The sequence below is a fragment of the Bufo bufo genome, chromosome 2 (genome assembly GCF_905171765.1).
Source record: "Bufo bufo chromosome 2, aBufBuf1.1, whole genome shotgun sequence".
NCBI classification, from domain to species: domain Eukaryota; kingdom Metazoa; phylum Chordata; class Amphibia; order Anura; family Bufonidae; genus Bufo; species Bufo bufo.
Genome location: NC_053390.1, coordinates 471,030,348 through 471,051,719, shown reverse-complemented (window position 1 = coordinate 471,051,719; position 21,372 = coordinate 471,030,348). Strand labels below are relative to the sequence as shown.

Below are 21,372 nucleotides of genomic sequence, written 5' to 3'. Positions count from 1 at the left end.
CACTGACGCTAGTTCGGGATGGCTAACAGAGAGGAAGTGTTGCACTCCCGCCAGGTACGACCTCACTGTACCGTGGGAGAGCCTGCGCACTGAGTGGCAGTAACCAATGAACGCCAGGATGTACTCTAGAAAACTGGAGTCCCCTTGAGGACATTCCCCTCGAAACCTGCAGAACGTCTTCCACCCGGTGTTGTATGCCCTGGTTGTGTTAGGTGAGAGGGAATTGCGTATCAGAGCGTGAGCCGTCTCAAGGTGGTTGGTTACATTAGCCTTAAGGACTCGAGAGGAGGGACGGTGGTGCCTGTCGCGTCTGCCTCTGGCATGATCTGAAAGAAACGGGAGAAGTTAGCCCACGACAAGGCGTCAGCAGCCCCGTTTTGCGCACCTGGCACATGGGCACTGAAAACATGAAAGTGGTGACGTAGGGAGAGCTGCACTAACCGTCTGAGAAAACACATGACTTGGCTAGACTTTGACAGCCCACTGTTAAGGATGTCTACCACGGCTGCGTTGTCAGTTACGAACAGAACAGACTGACGCGCCCAAAGACTGCCCCAAATGTGGGCGGCTACCACGATGGGGTACAGCTCGAACAGCGCCGAGGTTTGGAGGAACCCCGGAATTTGTCCCACCTCGGCAGGCCATTCGTCTGCAACCCAGTGGGTGCCAAAAATGGCGGCAAACCCTGAGCCCGCAGCTGCATCCGAAAAGACTGTAGGCGACCGACAAGACAGCTCGGGTACGAATAAGGACACCCCGTTCCACTGGCTCAGAAAATGGTCCCACATGTGGAGATCCGCTAGGGCTTGACTGTCCAGGCACACTGGGCTGTCCTGTTCCGTGGCGGAACTTAAGAGGGCCAGTAGGCAGGATATGAACGCTCTGCCCTGCGGGATGATGCGCATGGCGAAGTTTAACATACCCAGTAGAGACTGAAGGTCAGCCTTAGTGACCACGGTTGTGACTGTAAACCTGTGGATGACTTCTCTAATCCTTATTAACTTATCCGCAGGCAACCTAGCTAACATGTGCTGGGAGTCTAACTCAATGCCCAAAAAGGTGATGACTGTGGCCGGGCCTTCTACTTTCTTGGGGGAAACCGGGACACCTAACTGGAAAAAACACCTCAGCAACTTTCCCAGCCCTAGGGGAACTGCCCCTGGCCTCTCAATCAGCAGGAAGTCATCCAAATAGTGGATGACAAACTCACAGAGGACCTTGTGTACCAAGACCCAGTGGAGCGCCTGAGCCAACTGATCGAAGAGCCAGGGGCTGCTCTTGGAACCGAAGGTGAGCTTGGTGGAGAAATAATACAGGCCTCTCCACTTGATGCCGTGCCACTGCCAGAGGGCTGGCATGATGGGAAGCAACTTAAAGGCATCCGATATGTCGGCTTTGGACAACATGGACCCTGGGCCCGTTTTCATAATGATGGCGATAGCCTGATCGATCGAAGCATATCTCATGCCCACTTCCTCCGAAGGAATGAGGGAGTTAAGGCTGGGGACCTGGGAGCCGTGTGGGGCCGATAAGTCAATAATGAGTCTCTCCTTTTTACTGAACTTGCCTGTAACTACCCCCACGGGACTGACTCTCCAGCGTTGAAAGGGGGGCACACTAAAGGGACCGATCAAGAACCCTTTGCTTAACTCGGCCTCTATTAGTGTGTCTACCGAAGCGGGATTTCTTTCGGCTGACTGAAGGTTCCTGCATTCGTGTGTGAACTCCGGAGTCGTGATCAAGCCCGTATGGAAACCCTCGTGAAATCCTGACACCAGGAACTGTACGAACCCTGGATTGTGATGACCTTGCAAGTACTCTTGTAGACGGCTAATATTGACCACACTCATATAATTTTTCACCGACTTTAATGAGCACGCTACTCGGGGGTGGGCCCTAAAACAGTTGGTACAGATATGTAACAGACGGCATTGACCGAAATTACAAGACGCGTAATTGAAATTGTTACATATCTGTGCCCTCCCTAGCTGAACGATGGGTCGGCCCAGCTTGTCTACTGAGTTGGGGGGTCTGAAGACGTCGAGTGGACCAGCTGTAGAGCTGGAGGGGTAGGATGCCGTGCTGACGGCGGACTTGTCGCACCACTCGACAGAGTGAAAGATAGACTGGCAGGCGGAACAGGAGGGAGCCTTCAGACCTGCAAAATGCCTGCAGAAAAGCTCAGTGTCCAGGTTGGACCAGTCAGTAACGTGTTGGAACTGGGAGAGAGCCGCTGCCGCCTTAGCTGAAAATGAACAGTGGTAGTCATAGAATGCGCTCCCTCCATACCTGTGACCCAACTCTGTGACCCTAAAGAGATACAGGTCTAGTTCCTCCCTCCTGTCCGGCCTGGCAGTGCAAATCACATCCCTGAAAAGGCTGAACGCCATGACGAATTCCGGTATGGACAATTTGCGGTTGAGCCGGTGGTCGCGGCTTCTCGGTACCACTGACACTTCCCCGCAAGCTATGACCTTGTTGTCAGATAGGTCCCTGGAGGCTATCAATAGAGACGCAAGATTGACATCCCTACCCTCCAGGATGTCCTTCCTGATGTTGATCGGGACAAAGTGGGAGGGAGTCACGTTGGGGACGGACTGGACAGAGCGAATGTCTGCGGCGGCAGAGGTGGAGGCGACCGCAACCTCGAGGGAGGAAACTGGTAGGACTGCGCTGCGAGCCTCGATAGACTCCAACCTCGCCTGCATGGACGTGACGGCAGACGTCAGACTGTTTAGCATGACATGTATCTGAGTCAGCGAAGTTTGCATCGTGGCCGCAGGGGGATCATTGGTACTGGGTACCAGGGAGTCTTTCCATAGGCGATACAGTTCCGCTTTTCTGGCAGATGCCGGGAAAGGGACGCCCTGCTTTGTCAGCGCCGCCATAAGCCTGGGGATGGTCCAAGCACGTAGGGACGGTATACTGCCGCCTTCGGATGTCTCTGCTACGACCGCGTCCACTGACGCTTCAACGATGTCTGACGCGTGTGACATCGTGGCTGTGAAAACAGTAACGTAAAATGACCGTCTAGCCTAAATGACCGCCGGAAACCGTGCAGCAGTCTAAACCACGTAACGAAAGGGTGAACTATCCCCGTGAGGAATGTACGTTGACACCAGAAGAGCCGTGAAGGAGTGGCCAGGAACCGCCACCCGGTAGTCCATGCAAGGAGACCTGCCGTACTTACCAACTGAGAAGCACTACACTCTGACTTTCACGGAAGTATCAATGAACACAGAACAACCTGTACGTAAAGTAATGCATGAGACACAAGCCTGACAAAGGCAGCACCTACCCGTCCCCCAAGGTGTACCCCCACTACCTTGGTTGACAAGGAAAATAAACTGAGATCCAAACCAACTTCTCTCTGACTAATAACTGCTTTGAACCTGGAAAACAACAACGGAGCAACAAAAGAACCAGTCAATGCGTAAGGCTCAATTGTAGAACGTGGGTTGTGAGTAGAAGGTATGGTCGGCTAACGAGAGTAGGTATACTGATTGACATTGACCACTACCTGACGTTGGCGGTGAAAAACCCCTACCTGTCTAAGCGGCACAGCGGCCTGTGCCAGACTTTGGTGTGGGTGAGGAGCGGGGCCGCTGCGAGCCCCACCGTGCTTCGCGGCAACCACGTGGGGAGCGCGGGGTTCCCTGGCACCGTGAACCAAGTGGGGGTGGACCTCTGGGCAACGGCCGACACCCCACGCCAACATGTCTCAGGTGCCACGTGGAGAGCCAGCGCGTGTCCCTGACAGGGTGCTCAGTGCGGGGCCCCCTGCCGTCCTGGGGCTGGGCCGCCTGCCGGCTGAGCACTACTGCCGTGTGGGGAGCTGCGCAGCCCTCTGGCATGAAGTTGACACAGGGGGGGCCCCCGGCGTCGAGGGCCCCACCTAGCCAAAAACTAGAAATGCCGCGTGGGGGGCCTCACCGGTCCCTGATGGAGAGCTCAGTGCGGGGGAGCCCTCCTACCTTTGAGGGGCCAACCCACCGCCGGCTGGGCATCTCCACCACGTGGGGAAACGGTGCTGCCCCCTGGCATAGGGGGAGGCTTTATCAGACATGGCCTCCCCCCTTCTAATGTGCGAACGTGCCACGTGGGGGGCCCGGCGCTCCCTGATGGGGTGCCCAGTGCAGGGGTGCCCCCTTATTCCATGAGGGGCCGACCCACCGCCGGCTGGGCCCCTCCACCACGTGGGGAGAACGGTGGTGCCCCCTGGCAGACCTGGGGTAACGGGGGAGCTTGTGTGGCTCATCCCCAGCTCCGTGTTGAGATGGGTGGAGCCACGTGGTGCCGCCCCGCCCCCCGGTAGGGCGCACGTCGCAGGGGTGCCTTCCCTAGCTAGGGGGCCGGCCCACCGCAGACTGCGTGCGCCCACCACGTGAGGGAGCGGGGTAGCACTGGCTGTATGCGCGAGGTGGAAGGGCGGAAGCGGCCGGGGAGGCGGGCGGGGGGAGGTCCTGTTGTGACCGCGAGCCCCGCCCCCCCCCCCCCCCCGCCGGAGAGTGGTGTCGTGACCGGACCTGAGCGGTGGAGGAGAGAGGAGCGTCTCCGTGGGCTCGGACCCCCACCCCCGCGGGCGGCTAAAGTGGCGGCGTTTGCAACGGGCAGGAGGGACCCCCCGTAGTGCCGAGGCCCGCCCCCCCGCTGTCTACAGTCAGCCATGCAGTGGCGCGGCGCATGGCGGCCCCTACTTACAAAAGGCCTGAACCAGCGCACGGACGTCCACTCACCTACTCTTCCGACCAGGACTGCCAGGTACGAGCGCACGCTAGAACTCTGCACGTCGTACGCATGTGGGAGGGTGCCGGCCGTTGAAGTAGGTGGCCAAGCCCCTCCCACAAATACAGGCCAATTAATCGGCCTTTACACTTATCCTCAGCTTTGGTACCAACATCTGCCTTTAATTTGCTTTTCACTACCACTGGGAATTTCTTCAAATAGAAGGATAATAGGTGTCTATATTGCAGGGATTTTTGTGAACAGATATATGCAATTTTTTGGCGTATATCTGTCGCAGGCTATTTACACCGCAATCTGCAACTTTTTCCCTTTTTCCGCTACTCATGCCAGTTCTAAAAAAAAGGGTGTGTGGAGTGGGTGGGGAAATGGGCAGTCTGGCAGGGAGCGGGTGTAGATTTGGACAAGTGTACAGTCTACGTTATGTAGAGGCTGGTCTTTATAAATGATCCTCTTTGTGTTTCCCAATTCAGCAATCAAGTCTATGAAAAAACTAGTTTCAACAGTTAAAGGCGTCCCTCTGATTTGGGTATTATTGACATGCCTAAGCTGTAAGTACTTGTAAAAAGGTATATGGGAGATACCAAATTTCTCATGAAATTAATGAAAGCTTTTTTAGGATAGTCCCTGTTTGTATTTGTGTAACAGAATAGAGACCCCTCTCTTCCCACTCACTATGACACAGAAACCTAACTAGGGGTAAACTTAGTAACAACTGATATCCCTTGAATGCACTGTCCTCTATTCTAAAGTAAAAAGAATATAGCTAATGATGGGCATGTGAGTTGGCTTTATATGTTTAAAAACTTTACTAATGCTTGCTGACTGCCCACTGATGATAAACGTCTGGGCAATTGGCACATATATCTGCACAGAGGCTTCTAAACCTCCTTGAAGAGATTGCAGCTTCACACTAATAGTGCAGCTGTGGGAGCAGAAAGCCTGTTGTCAGTGACAGCAGAGCTCCCCATAGAGAAGGCAGGGATGGTTTTTCATCATCCCTGCCTTCCTCATCGCTCTATATACGATGTTCAACAAGCACTGCCACTTATTTCTCTGGTCGCAGAGGTCATGTGATCAACGGGGCTGGGTGTCTGTGCAAACTGGAGGCTGTACAACCTCTCTAGAAAAATTACTAAAATAAAAATGACACCCCCAGCAATACCTATTAACCCTGACAGAGTTAATAGGTATTGTTACTTGCTCTTTGGTCACATCTACTTTTCTGCTCATGCGGATCAGATGTAGACCACAAATATGGTCGTGTAAATAGGGCCTAATGGGAAGAGTTGCGCCTGTTCTAAAATTTTTGTTTTGGGTCACAATCACTGATCGAAATCAATGACCAAACACTGACTGTGTGAAAGTGGCCTTTACAGCTTGACCACACCCACTTTTCTTGCCTGTTTTCTTTTTAGGACTGAGAACACAAATGTTTAAAATTTAGCTAATTTTTAGGTGAGACTTTTTAACCTGTGCAATGTCCACTCAAACCAGGCAGAAACTGATTAATACATTGTTTTGGGTTTTAAAATATAAATAGCTTGAGCTGCTATACTGTCATATGATACTCACCCGAGACTTCTCTTCTAGTCTTGTCATCATAACTATGGTAGCAGAGCGCTGTTCCCAAACCATGCGCCAAAAGTCTCCAAAAGTGTCAGGCAAGGGTCCCTGGGTTGCTATGTATGCATTCTGTTTCCGGTAACCATCAATATAGTTGGCATTTATGTAGTCACTGCCAAGAATTCCTGTAGTAAATAGGGGTAATAATTAGAAAATAGTCACAGAATTAAAGAGACAAAAATATATTTTAAAAAGGTGAAGAATATGTAAAATGCTTATTTATAACACTTTTTACAAATGTATCAGCTATAGCAAAGCTATATATTTCTGGTAGAAAAATAAGTGAAATGTACTAAGTACAATGCATTCGGAAACTCTTCAAACTCACTTCACTTTTTTCATATTTTGTTATGTTGCGGTATATATAAGGTCTCCCAGCTGACATATCAGAGCAAAGATCAACCAGGAGAAGGAAAGAACTGCCTGTAGAGCTCAGAGACAGGATTGTGTGGAGGCGCAGATATGGAGAAGAGTACAAGAAAATTCTGCTGCACTGAAAGCTCCCAAGAGCACAGTGGCCTTGATGCTTCTTAAATAGAAGAAGTTAAATGGAACAACCAGGACCAGAAGGGCCTTGGTAAGACCAAGAACCAAATGATCACTCTTGTTGAGCTTCAAAGATCCTGTGTGTAGATGAAAGAAACTTCCAGAAGGTCAACCACCACTGCACCATTCCACCAATCTGGGCTTTATGCCTGAGTGGCCAGAAAGAAGAATGGTACAAAATCCCCAAAGCTTGTGGAATCATACCCATGAAGACTGGAGGCGTTAATCACTGGTAAAGGTGCTTCAACTAAGCTATGCGTAAAGGGTTGAATACTTATGTTAATGAAATATTTAAGTTTTTCCTTTTCAATAAATTATCAAAGATTTTGATCATTCTCTTTTCACTTTGTCATTATGGGTTATTGAATGCAGAATAAAGAGGAAAATCTTGTAACAATGTAACAAAATGTGAAAGGGTCTGAAGATTTACCGAATTCACTCCATGCTTATACGTTCAGTGACGTTACAAATAAGCGATTGACATCTTTTATATAGAAAAGTCTGTCAAACACAGATACTCCACCCACAGAACTTAAAGGCCACAGGGAGCAGTTACATCAGTACCTACTTTACAACACTCACTTTTTTGCCAATTGTATATCACGTGACAAGGTTCATTTTACCACAGATCAAACTCTAATTAAAGAAAAGTGCAAAATGCAAGCCCAACTTCAGATGTTAAGAAATATATTTTGGTTTGGTAATTTAAGTATTACTATATTTTTTCATGTGGAAAGAATCAGAATTCTCACTTCAAAAAGTAGCATCATAGGGCTTTGTGACTTTTGGGTTCACTTGTGCAAAACAATTTTTATGTTTTTGGACTTTTACACAACTCCAGTTTACAAAAGTTTTATTATAGTATATTGCTGCTGATCAGATTCTAGAGTGCTCGCATCCCTGTCAAACGTATGCCTTTACAATATAAAAAAAAAGAATTCATAATTCATGTGTTAATCAAACTAGCAATGTCCATTTGAACAATATGCTTGTTGAAAAACGTGTTGGCATTACATGTGCTATATTGGACTGATATTTTGCATAACTATGTGTTGGTTTCCTCTGGGTACTCCGGTTTCCTCCCACACTCTAAAGACATACGGAACTTAGATTGTGAGCCCCATTGGGGACAGCTTGATGCTAATGTCTGTAAAGTCTTGCGGAATATAGCAGCGTTATATACATGCGTAAAATAAATTAAAATAAAAAATTACTATATAATTTGGTTATAAAATAGTTTCAGAGATAAGGGTGGAACAAATTGAAGTGATGTTCTGTTCTTATAATAATCTTGAAGCCCTGCAACCAAGGGCACATAGAAATCTTATAGCGCCCCATAGTTAAACTATAGGTCCTTTTACACAGACCAATAATCAGGCCAATTATCGGGGATGAGCATTTGTAGAAACTCTAGTTCCCAATAACTGGCCTGTGTAAAAGAGGTCAGCAATCACCCAATGAACAAGCAAACCCTTGTTCATCGAGTGATCGTGTCATTTGAAACATTTTTTCTGTGCAGCAGATTCTGCTGTGTAAACAAGGATCTGGAGCAACCCATTGACGTTCATTCTTTAGATGGTATCCCTAACTGTAGGATTGGTAAGATTCTGTACTCCTTGTCAGCAAAAAATACACAGTCAGATCACATTTTTTTCTGATAGTTCACTCTTCCTCTTATCCAGTTATTTTGTAGTATCCTTGTTGGTCCTCCATAGTCCAGTCATTGATTAGGCTTCAGCAGAATGAAATACAATGTGGAAAAGCTTGTACAAGACAATTGTCTAATTAACCATTCCTAGTTACTGCCAACAGTCTCCAAGGTTTCCCTGAGTATCGTGAATGTGCTGAAGTCTTTAGTGAAAAGACTGCTGATGTTCTTCCCCCTCATAAAAAATTATGACTGCTCCTTAGACCTTCTTCCCAGTTCCAAGATTCCCAAATGAAGAATTTATTCCTTGCCTGCTCCAGAGACTTGGGCCAGCAATATATCAAGGAGATTCTGCAAAAGGAATTAAATCATCCTTCCTGGTCCCCAGCTGTTGCTGGAATATTTTTTTTGTGGCCAAGAAATATGGCGATCTTTGTCCTTGTATTGATTACAGAGGACTTAATAATATCACCATACGTATCCACCATCCTCTACCCCTCAGCTCAAAAAGGCAGTCATTTTCTATAATACTGACTTCTGTGGAACCTATAATCTGATCAGGAAGGGTATGGCATGGCATGGCATGGGATTCAGCCAGTTCCCTCAGGTTCTCCAGATCCAGTTGTTAAAATCACAGTTGGATCGGAGAACCGTGTTACCGGCTGAATCCCGATCCAGTGCTCTGGCGGCGGCAGCTGGAAATGAGCGCTTCTATTCCGTAGTTTAGCTCCTTAGGCTTTTAAAAAGTTGGGTGCTATGTGTATGCAGTATATATGGTATATTTATGTGCATGTGTGTTGCATATATATGGTGTATTTATATGTAAACATGTGTTGTGATGCCGAGTGTCCACCGTTGACTAGGGAACCTGTTGTTAAAAATTTGAATCCCACCCCTGGTAAGGGGGAACAGTTTTTAACATTCATACAGTGCATTATGACTATCTAGTGATGCCTTCTTGGCTCTGCAATTCCCCGGCTGTTTTCCTAGGATTTTAAGAATGATGTATACAGATAATATTTAGGTCCTAGTGCTGTGTGAGTACCAAGAGCCATAGTTAGAACCTGGGAAAGGCAACTGCTATAGGTGTACTCAAGTTTTGCAGTCTTGAAAATAACCAGTTATGTTACAAATGGACTGTAAGGGTTACATAGCATCATAAATCAATATAATGCTATGTGACCCTGGCAGTGCTAGAATTTCAGGCTGGGTGCCTCGCTCGCTCGTCTGAAAGGGCCTTATGCTGTGTTTTCTTTCAGCAAGGTAAAACACACAGCAGACTTAAACTACATTAATTTAACTCAATAGATATCGGCCGACCCCAGCCGCCACACCATCCAACTCCCTCCCCACTCCCATGTGACGAGGGTGACGTGAAAACACCAGTCAAATGTTTGACACACAGGCATTTAAAAAGTATCAAAATGGGGTCTTGCAACTTTTTTTTGGGTGTCATTTACAAACATTTTTACTCCAGTTTTTGTTTTGACTTTTTGAACACCCAGTGTTTTTGCGCTCTGTTCAACAATGATAGGAGTGTCAAGGGTGTGGCTGGGGCAACCCAGACAAATTCACCAACATTTTTACACCATGTTGTAAAAATGTTGCACGACCCCCTTTTTGCAAATTTTTGAACGCCCAGTGTTTTTGCGCCGTGTTAAACACATAGGAGTGTCGAGGGTGTTGCCGGCTCTGTAAATGTTTTCTTGGGTGGAGCAAGGCTTGCAAGAGTACAGAAAAGTGAATAGTTAATAAAAGGCCACAGTTCAACACAAGGACATAGGACTAATGTTCAGTAGATTTTCATCATGCACTTTCTGTCGGTATTCTAGAAAGCTCTCAGATAAAATGAGAAAAAGGGTTTACATTTGTATTCTAAATTGTGTTTTCTTTTACTGGTGATCCCCATTAACCCCTTAAGGACACAGCCTTTTTACACCTTAGGACCAGGCCATTTTTTGAAAATCTGACCAGAGTCCCTTTAAGTGCTGATAACTTTAAAACGGTTTGACTTATCCAGGCCGTTCTGAGAATGTTTTTTCGTCACATATTGTACTTCATGACACTGGTAAAATGGAGTCAAAAAAAAATTTTTTTTTGCACCAAAAAATACCTAATTTAACTAAATTTTTAAAAAAATTTGCAAATTTCAAAGTTTCATTTTCTATACTTCTGTAATACATAGTAATACCCCCAAAAATTGTGATGACTTTACATTCCCCATATGTCTACTTCATGTTTGAATTGTTTTGGGAATGATATTTTATTTTTTGGGGATGTTATAAGGCTTAGAAGTTTAGAAGCAAATCTTGAAATTTTTCCGAAATTTACAAAAACTCAATTTCTAGGGACCAGTTCAGGTCTCAAGTGACTTTGCGAGGCTTACATTATAGAAACCACCCAAAAATGACCCCATCTAAGAAACTACACCCCTCAAGGTATTCAAAACTGATTTTGCATACGTTGTTAACCCTTTAGGTGTTGCACAAGAGTTATTGGCAAATAGGGAGGAAATTTGAGAATTTCATTTTTTTGTCAAATTTTTCATTTTAACCCATTTTTTCCACTAACAAACCAAGGGTTAACAGCCAAACAAGACTGTATCTTTATTGCCCTGACTCTGCCGTTTACAGAAACACCCAATATGTGGCCGTAAACTACTGTACGGCCACACAGCGGGGCGTAGAGTGAAAGGTGCGCCTTTTGGTTTTTGGAAGGCTGATTTTTATGGACTGGTTTATTTACACCATGTCCCATTTGAAGCCCCCTGATGCACCCCTAGAGGAGAAACTCACTAAAAGTGACCCCATCTAAGAAACTACACCCCTCAAGGTATTCAAAACTGATTTTTACATACGTCGTTAACCCTTTAGGTGTTGCACAAGAGTTATTGGCAAATGGCGATGAAATTTGAGAATTTCATTTTTTTGTCTAATTTTCCATTTTAACCCATTTTTTCCACTAACAAAGCAAGGGTTAACAGCCAAACAAGACTGTATCTTTATTGCCCTGACTCTGCTGTTTACAGAAACACCCCATATGTGGCCGTAAACTACTGTACGGGCACACAGCGGGGCGTAGATTGAAAGGTGCGCCGTTTGGTTTTTGGAGGGCTGATTTTGCTGGACTGTTTTTTTGGCACCATGTCCCATTTGAAGACCCCCTGATGCACCCCTAGATTATAAACTCCATAAAAGTGACCCCATCTAAGAAACTACACCCCTCAAGGTATTCAAAACTGATTTTACAAACTTTGTTAACCCTTTAGGTGTTGCACAAGATTTAATGGAAAATAGAGATACAATTTCAAAATTTCACTTTTTTGGCAGATTTTCCATTTTAATATTTTTTTTCCAGTTACAAAGCAAGGGTTAACAGCCAAACAAAACTCATTATTTATGGCCCTAATTCTGTAGTTTACAGAAACACCCCATATGTGGTCGTAAACAGCTGTACGGGCACACGGCAGGGCGCAGAAGGAAAGGAACACCATATGGTTTTTGGAAGGCATATTTTGCTGGACTGGTTTTTTTGACACCATGTCCCATTTGAAGCCCCCCTGATGCACCCCTAGAGTAGAAACTCCAAAAAAGTGACCACATTTTAGAAACTACGGGATAGGGTGGCAGTTTTGTTGGTACTAGTTTAGGGTACATATGATTTTTGGTTGCTCTATATTACACTTTTTGTGCGGCAAGGTAACAAGAAATAGCTTTTTTGGCACCGTTTTTTTTTTTGTTATTTACAACATTCATCTGACAGGTTAGATCATGTGGTAATTTTATAGAGCAGGTTGTCACGGACGCGGAGATACCTAATATGTATACAATTTTTTTTATTTATGTAAGTTTTACACGATGATTTCATTTTTAAAACCAAAAAAATGTTTTAGTGTCTCTATAGTCTAAGAGCCATAGTTTTTTCAGTTTTTGGGCGATTATCTTAAGTAGGGTCTCATTTTTTGCGGGATGAGATGACGGTTTGATTGGCATCTATTTTGGGGTGCATATGACTTTTTGATTGCTTGCTATTACACTTATTGTGACGTAAGATGACAAAAAATGGCTTTTTTTACACCGTTTTTATTTTTATTTTTTTACGGTGGTCATCTGAGGGGTTAGATCATGTGATATGTTTATAGAGCCGGGCGATACGGACGCGGCGATACCTAATATGTATACTTTTTTTTTTATTTATGTAAGTTTTACACAATGATTTCATTTTTGAAACAAAAAAAATCATGTTTTAGTGTTTCCATAGTCTAAGAGCCATAGTTTTTTCAGTTTTTGGGCGATTATCTTGGGTAGGGTATGATTTTTGCGGGATGAGATGACGGTTTGATTGTTACAATTTTGGCGTACATGCGACTTTTTTGATCACTTTTATTACCTTTTTTGGGAAGTAAGGTGGGCAAAATTTCAATTTCATCATAGTTTTTTATTTTTTATTTTTATGGTGTTCACCGTTCGGGTAAAGTAACATGACCGTTTTATAGATCAGGTCGTTACGGACGCGGCGATACCAAACATGTGTAGGGAATTTTATTTTTTTCATTTTTTTATCAGTGATAAATGTGTTTTTTGATTTTTACTTTTTTTTCACTTTTATTCACTTTTTTTTGACCCAGACCCACTTGGTTCTTGAAGATCCAGTGGGTCTGATGTCTGTATAATACAGTACAGTACAATATATATTGTTCTGTACTGTATTTTACTTACACTGAACAGATCTATGCCTTTCAGCACAGATCTGTTCAGCACCATGGACAGCAGGACGCCTGAGAGGCGTCCTGTTGCCATGGGAACCTTCCCCGTCTGCTCAGTACTGCTCAGAACTTCGCAGACGGGGAAGGGTAAGGAGGGGATCTCTCGGGGGGCTCTCCCCCTCCCCATCGCGATCCCGCCTGCCGCACCGCCCGCCTCCCGCACCGCCCACACCGCCCGCAACCCTCCCCCTGCACCTCCCGCCACCATAAAAATCATTCGGGGGTGCATAAAACTTTTTTTTTAGGCATATAAAGTTTCTGATCCCCGCAGTCAGGGACCGCGGGGACCAGAAACTTCAGAAATCGCAGCAAACCGCAGGTCTGAATTGACCTGCGGTTTGCCGCGATCGCCGACATGGGGGGGTCACGGGACCCCCCCGCGCATTTAGCCTAGGTGCCTGCTCAATGATTTGAGCAGGCACCGGGTTCCGATCACTGCCAGCCGCACGGCAGTGATCGAAAATACACAGGGCGTACATGTACGCCCTGTGTCCTTAAGTACCAGGGCACAAGGGCGTACCTGTACGCCCTATGTCCTTAAGAGGTTAAATATGTGCTCCATGGACAACACTGCTAAGTGGGTGCCCTGTGCAATGTATACATGCCTGTTTGAGGGTGAATATATCTGTACTAGATGCACGCATATTGTGTATTTGGAAACCCAGGTTTTGTATATAAATGAACAGCTTATAATGCTCAGAACCACAATAAACCTGGAGAGAAGTTTAGAGCATACTGTGCAGACACTGGCTAGGTCCAATGAAATGGAAGTGGGGGGTAGAGGGCAAGACCATGACCCTGATGTCAGTAGCTGGGTAACAGAAGAAGAAGAAGGGGGAAAAGGTGCCTGGGAGGCTAGTCCTCCCCTGGCACAATGTAGTAAATATGCAATTTGGCTGATATTAGGAATGCAAGCCTAGGGCCAGCATCACTACAGCAGGGCATTGCTCCTAGCAGCAAGGAGGATGACTGATGTAGGAAGGATTTTTAGGTAGCATGCTGCAAAAGTGAGACATACTGTATGTTGGTGGTGTTATTTGTCATCTGCTGCAAAAACCATGAATGCCGAACACTCAGTGTGTTGTCTTCTGGGAGATTGGGATATGCATACGTCTGATTGGATAGACAGGCAGGGGAGGACTGGGCTGTCATGGTACACACTGGCAATTATGAAATGCTGCAGGGGAAGTTAAAAAAAGTTTAAAAAAATATATAAAAATTCAAATCATACCCCTTTACTCAGTTTAAAAAAATAAAAATAAAGCTTATTTGCACTGATGTGTTCTAAAATGCCATTACTAATAAAATATAACCATATTTTTCCCATGAGGTGAACACCTTAGCAGAAAAAAAATCTAAATGGCTGATTTACAGTTTTTATGTTGCTTTACCTCCCAATAAAACTGACTAAAAAAGTGAACAAAAAGTCATACACACTCCATGGTTTCAATAAAAACTAAAGATCACCCTGCAAAAAATGAGCCCTCATGCAGCTCCGTAGATGGAAATATAAAAAAGTTATAGTTATATAATAAGGTGATGTAAAAATCCATGTGTGGTCTGACTAGTGATTTGTAAAGTGGCAGGACTATGTTCTCATCACGGGCATCTATGCCCTTTTTGATCCAACCCATTATCTTTGGCAGCAGCTACCAGACACTGGTTTCTACAGCTTAGTTTGCAGTTCACCAAAATCCCTAGGTCATTTTCCATGTCAGTGTTACCGAGTTTTTACCATTTAGTATGTACTGGTGACTTGCATTATTCCTTCCCATGTGCATCACCCCACATCTGTCAGTGTTAAACCTCATCTGCCACTTATCTGCCCAAGCCTCCAATCTATCCAGATCCCTCTGTAGTAGTATACTGTCCTCTTCCGTGTTAATTACTTTACACAGTTTAGTGTCATCTGCAAAGATTGATATTTCACTGTACAAGCCTTCTACAAGATCATTAATAAATATATTGAAGAGAATAGGGCCCAATACTGACCCCTGTGGTACCCCACTAGTGACAGTGACCCAATCTTAGTGTGTACTCTTAATAACCACCCTCTGTTTACTATTAGTTACGAAGCCAGTTACTTACCCACATACAGACATTTTCCCCCAGTCCAAGCATTCTCATTTTATACACTAACCTTTTATGTGGTACAGTGTCAAATGCTTTGGAGAAGTCCAGATATACGACATCCATTGATTTGCCATGGTGAAGTCTAGAACTTACCTCCTCATAGACAATGATTAAATTAGTTTGACCTGACCGATCCATCATCAAGCCATGCTGATATGGCGTTATTTGCTTACTTTCATTGAGGTACTCCAAGATAGCATCTCTTAGAAAACCTTCAAACAGTTTATCCACAACAGATGTTAAACTTACCGGCCTATAGTTTCCAGGCTCTGTTTTTGGACCCTTTTTGAATTTTGGCACCACATTTGCTATGCGCCAATCCCGTGGAACACTCCCTGTCATTATAGAGTCCTTAAATATCAGAAATAAGGGTCTGGCTATGACATTACTTAATTCTCTAAGGATACGGGGGTGTATGCCATCTAGTCCAGGAGATTTGTTTATTTTAATCTTTTTAAGACGCCGCTATACTTCGCTATACTTCTTCCTGGGTCAGACATGGCACTTTTAATGAGGAATTTACTTTTTCATTCTGTATTTCATCTGACAGTTTATTTTCTTTAGTGAATACAGTGGAGAAAAAAATATTTAATAGCTTTGCTTTGTCCTCATCGCTCTCTACAACTCCCCCCTCATTACTCTGTAAAAGGCTGACACCTTCAGATTTATATTTTTTACCATTTATATAACTGAAGAACATTTTAGGGTTAGTTTTACTCTCTTTGGCAATTAATCTCTAGGTCTCTAGTTTGGCTGCTTTTGTTTGTCTTTTACATATTCTATTTTTTTTCCTTAAAGTTTTTCAGTGCTTCCTCGCTACCCTCCTGTTTTAGTGATTTAAATGCATTCTTTTTGTCATTTATTGCTTTCTGTACAATTCTATTTATCCAAATAGTTTTTTTTCTTGTTCCTTACCTTTTATTCCCACAAGGTATGTACCTCTCACAATTAGATTTTAGGATGGTTTTAAAAATATCCCATTTTGTGGCTGTATTTTTTATTTTTGAGGACTTTGTCCCAGTTAGTTAGGCCTATGGCCTCTCTTAGTTGGCTAAATTTAGCTTTTTTGAAGTTTGGTATTTTTGTTTCTCCCTGAAGAAACACTCTTTTGAATGACAATTGGAAGGTTATTACTTTATGGTCACTATTTCCCAGGTGTCCCCCAACCTGCACATCTGTTGTTCTGTCGGGTCTATTGGTTAATACTAAGTCCAGTATGGCCGTCCCTCTAGTTGGTTCCTGAACCAATTGGGAAAGGTAAATGTCTTTGGTTATTGCCAAGAACCTGTTTCCTTTATGAGATGTACAGGATTCAGTTTCCCAGTCTATATCTGGGTAGTTGAAGTCCCCCATAATGACTACCACATTATGATTTGCAGCCTCGTCTATTTCATTTAGAAGTAGATTTTCTGTGGACTCTGGTATATTAGGTGCCTTATAATAAACTCCTATTAGTATTTTATGTTTCAATCTTTTTATTGAAGTTTTTCCTAATAACATTAAAAAGTATACACATTTTCAGTGGACGCAGCCACCAAGATATATCACATCGTGTTTATGTATAAAGGTGGACCTCCTAGGGTTTCAATGAGAGCGACCAATTCGTAGACTTGTATACATGTTACCTGGATCTATGCGCCACGACATCCGCATTGGATGCTTCCAAACATGACGCACGACCCAACTATTTGCAATATCTTTCAGAATATATTCGGATGATAATTTGTGTAGCAGCAGATAAATGTGTTAGAACATATCTGTATACCCAGTATCGGGTATTAAGGTTGGTACCTGTGATGTTTTTTCCAAGGTTCCCATATACTCTTTATTTTCTTCTTATTAATCATCTTATTCGGAATCATACTCTCGAATCGGCAGGTCATATTTAGGGTTCCATATACCTCCTCTGTTTTCGGTGGGTATATTTGTTTCCAGTGACACTCCTATTAGTATTTTATTATTGTTTTTTCCATGTATTTCTATCCACAGTGACTCCACATGTTCATGTCCGTCACTTATATCTACCCGGAGAGTGGGCTTTAGACAGGACTTTACATAAATGCAGACCCCCTCCCCCTCTCCGGTTATGACGATCCTTTCTAAACAGACTGTAACCCTGTACGTTAGTCAGGCTTCTGCCATTAGTATTCACACAATTAAGAGGTTTATGTATCTTTTTTACCCTACACCTTTCCTTCTGAACTGTTCTAGTCCCCCCTTCCATTCCTCCCCCAGTTCTAATACCTTGCCCCAGGTATCTATCTGCACTATCTTCCCCTCCTATAATGTAATTACCCTCCCCAAGTCCCTAGTTTAAACATTCCACCAACCTTCTAACCATCTTCTCCCCCAAAACAGCTGCCCCTTCCCCATTGAGGTGCAGTCCCATCCCTACGATAGAGCCTGTAGCCGACAGAGAAGTTAGCCCAGTTCTCCAGGAACCCAGACCCCTCCTTCCTAAGGACGCTCCACCTATCTCTAACTTTGTCATTGGTTCCGATATGGACCATGACTGCTGGATCTTCTCCAGATCCTCCCAGTAATCTGTCAACCCGATCCGTGATGTGTCGAACTCGAGCGCCAAGACAACACACCGTTCGACGATCCCGGTCTTTGTGACAAATTGTCCTATCTGTACCCCTAATAATTGAGTGTCCCACTACCAGCACCTGTCTCCCCTGCCCTGCTCTCCTGGTCCCCTGCTTACTGGAGCTGACATTCCCCTGATTGGCAGAGAAAGTGTCTGGCTGCAGCAGTGTTCTCCCTAAAACGAACATCCTCATGAACCCTCATCTGCCAACCTTGCGAACTTGTTAGGGTGTGTCAGATCAGGACTAGCCTCCCTGGCACTATTCCCTATACCCAGCTTTCTAACTATTACCCAGCTAGCTACCTCACTTTCCTGATCCGCCATGCTACCACCCTTCTCCCCCTCTACCCCATTGAAAAGAGAAAAAATACAATACAGTCCAGTGAAAAGAATCTAACTTACTGTAGTCCCCTCTTAAAGTCCATGAATCTGAAGTCACGTAATATAAAGTCAAACACTTAATACAAACACACACTTGAAATCAAACACGTGAACGCTCACATACTCGTGTTGTTTGTCTGCTTGTATAAGTGCAGCTCCCAAACAGCTTCAAATCAGACTGCTTTTTTCCTCTGGATTCCAAAAACAAGAAAACTTTATACTGACCCCTGAGAACAAAGGTAACTGGTCAGTTTTACTGCATAGAGAGCACCTATAAACCTATGGCGCAATTGCACCCATTTGGAATTCCAAGTACATCATATGCAATATTAAATGGTGATATATTAGAAACTGAAACTTATCCTGCAAAAAATAAGCCCTCATACATCTATGTGAAAAATTTAAAAGTTATGGCCCCGGAATGGGAGAGAGTAAAAAACAAAAAAGAAAAATCACCATGTCCTCATTAAACTTCTAATACTTGCTGTTAGGGGTTGAAGGACCTATTATGATGTCATCATAGGTCCCGGCAGATGTACCTTTCAAACCTAGGAACTACACCATTTTTGGTGCAGTTCCTTTGCTAGATCCTGCAGGACCTGTGATGTTGAAGATTGTGTCATTACAGGTTCTGGCGGATGTACTGTTCTAACCTGGGAACTACACTTTACACCAGGCATGCTCAACCTGCGGCCCTCCAGCTGTTGTAAAACTACAACTCCCACAATGCCCTGCTGTAGACTGTTCGGGCATGCTGGGTAGTTTTGCAACAGCTGGAAGGCTGCAGGTTGAGCATGCCTGCTTTACACTGTGCAGTTCCCTTACAGGACCTGTGATGACATCATCAAAGGTTCTTTAGCTTCATAAAGATAGACAGGAGCAATTAGGGGTGGGGCCTCTCCTCCACTGCGGGCCCCTCTTCCTCACGAGCCCCATAGCAGCTGCGTGGTCTGCCTATATGGTAGGTATGCCACTGCCTTCATGGAAGAGTCATCAGAAGAAAACCTCTCCTGCATCCTCACCACAATATTCAGCATCAGAAGTTTGCAAAGAACATCTAAACAAGTCTGATGCATTTTGGAAACCTGTCCCGTGGATCAATGAGGTTAAGATAGAACTCTTCAGCCACAATGAGCAAAGGTATGTTTGGAGCAAAAAGGGCACAGAATTTCATGAGCAAAAACACTTCACCAACAATTAAGCATGGGGGTGGATCAATCATACTTTGGTGTTGTTTTGCAGACACGGGGGAACATTTCACGGGTAGAGGGAAGAATGGGTTCAATGAAATTCCAGCAAATTCTGGAAACAAACATAACACCAACTGTAAAAAAGCAGAATTTGAAAAGCGGATTGGCTTCTACAAATAGTTAAGGATCCAAGATACACCTCAAAATCCACAATATACAACCTTTAAAAGGTGAAAGAGGAAGGTTTTACCATGGCCCTCATAGTCCCCTTATCTGAACATCACTGAAAATCTGTGGATAGACCTCAAAAGAGTAGTGCATTCATGATGGCCCAGGAATCCCACAGAACTGGAAGACTTTTATAAGGTAGAATAAATGAAAATACCTCAAACAAGAATTTAAAAACTCTTGACTGACTAGAAAAAGCCTTCACAAGCTGTGACACTTGCCAAAGGGGATGGTACTAGATACTTAACATGCAGGGTGTCCAAAATTTTGCTTCGGGTCATTTTCCTTTTTTGTTATTTTGAAAATGTGAAAAATTTGAAGATCATTTCATCCTCAACTTGCTTCAAGGGGTTGTACGGGTTCAGAGCTGAACCCGGACATACCCTTATTTTCACCCAGGCAGCCCCCCTGAGGCTGGCATCGGAGCATCGTGCAGGGCACGGGCTCTTTTGTTTATCATAACACACTGCCGGGAGGAAACTTCTGCCCGGCAGTGTGTTCGGTGATGTCACCGGCACTGATGGGCAGGCTTTAGCGCTGTCCTAGCAGTTTTACTAGGGCAGCGCTAAATCCCACCCATCAGTGCCGGTGACGTCACCGGGCTTCCTGGCAGCCCCATGGAGAGCCCCTAGAAGTCACCGGATCTCCCAAAAATGCCTTTGCCCTGCGCGATTTAGCGCAGGGCAAAGGAGAGCATCGGAGCATGAACTGCTCCGATGCTCAAGTCAGGGGGCTGCCGGGGTGAAAATAGAGGTATGTCCGGGTTCAGCTCTGAATCACGACAACCCCTTTAACTGTTCACAGTAACGGTAATTTTGACTGGGAGTGCCTAAGCTTTTACATGCCACTGTATGAACTATACTTTGGATACTGAACCAAACAAGAGTCTTATTTTGAAGCTACTATTGCAGGGACCAGGAGACAGAATATGCACATGGGTAAAGAACTGGTTATGGTACAAAAATAAAAAGTTGTTGTAAATGGTTCATACTCAAAATGGGCTAAAATCAGCAGTGGGATACCACAGCTTGGCTGTCAAATATTACAGAATGACCAAGATAAGCTGGCAGTATGGGAGAGAACATGACAAATACATTTTAACGTTTATAAATGTAAAGTGATGCACCAGTTTTAGACATGGTGTGGCCCTGGGCCTAATTAAAAATAGGACCCCACTGCATAAAGCTACAGAGCTGATATCTATGATTCAGCTGTGTTACTAGAGTCTTAAAAGATGAGGGGCACAAGCCCCAATGCATATATCCCCCCCCCCCCCACACACACACAGGTTCATTAACATATATACAGTTATCAAATAATAAAACTATGCTAGGACCGAATATCACCACCATACAGCAATTAAATCATATTTCAGCAATGACATCCATACTGTTACAGCACTAAACAAAGAACTATATAATCAATGATACAACTATACAGGGCTCAAATAATTTCACCGCACCATGACCATAACTATAGTTACTTCCCTCCAAAAATATGTTCATAATAATAGTGCCAAACA

General features: G+C 44.4%; 1 protein-coding gene across 16 annotated transcripts in view; it reads right to left on the bottom strand.

Annotated features, from left to right (window-relative positions):
• Window positions 1-21,372, bottom strand: part of PTPRS (protein tyrosine phosphatase receptor type S) — a 600,160-nt gene that overhangs the window by 176,151 nt on the left and 402,637 nt on the right. For all 16 annotated transcript variants that reach the window (XM_040417715.1, XM_040417713.1, XM_040417721.1 and 13 more), the window contains one exon: window positions 6,319-6,494. In XM_040417715.1, coding sequence (XP_040273649.1) covers window positions 6,319-6,494 — 176 coding nt within the window. The remainder of the gene's footprint in view (window positions 1-6,318; window positions 6,495-21,372) is intronic.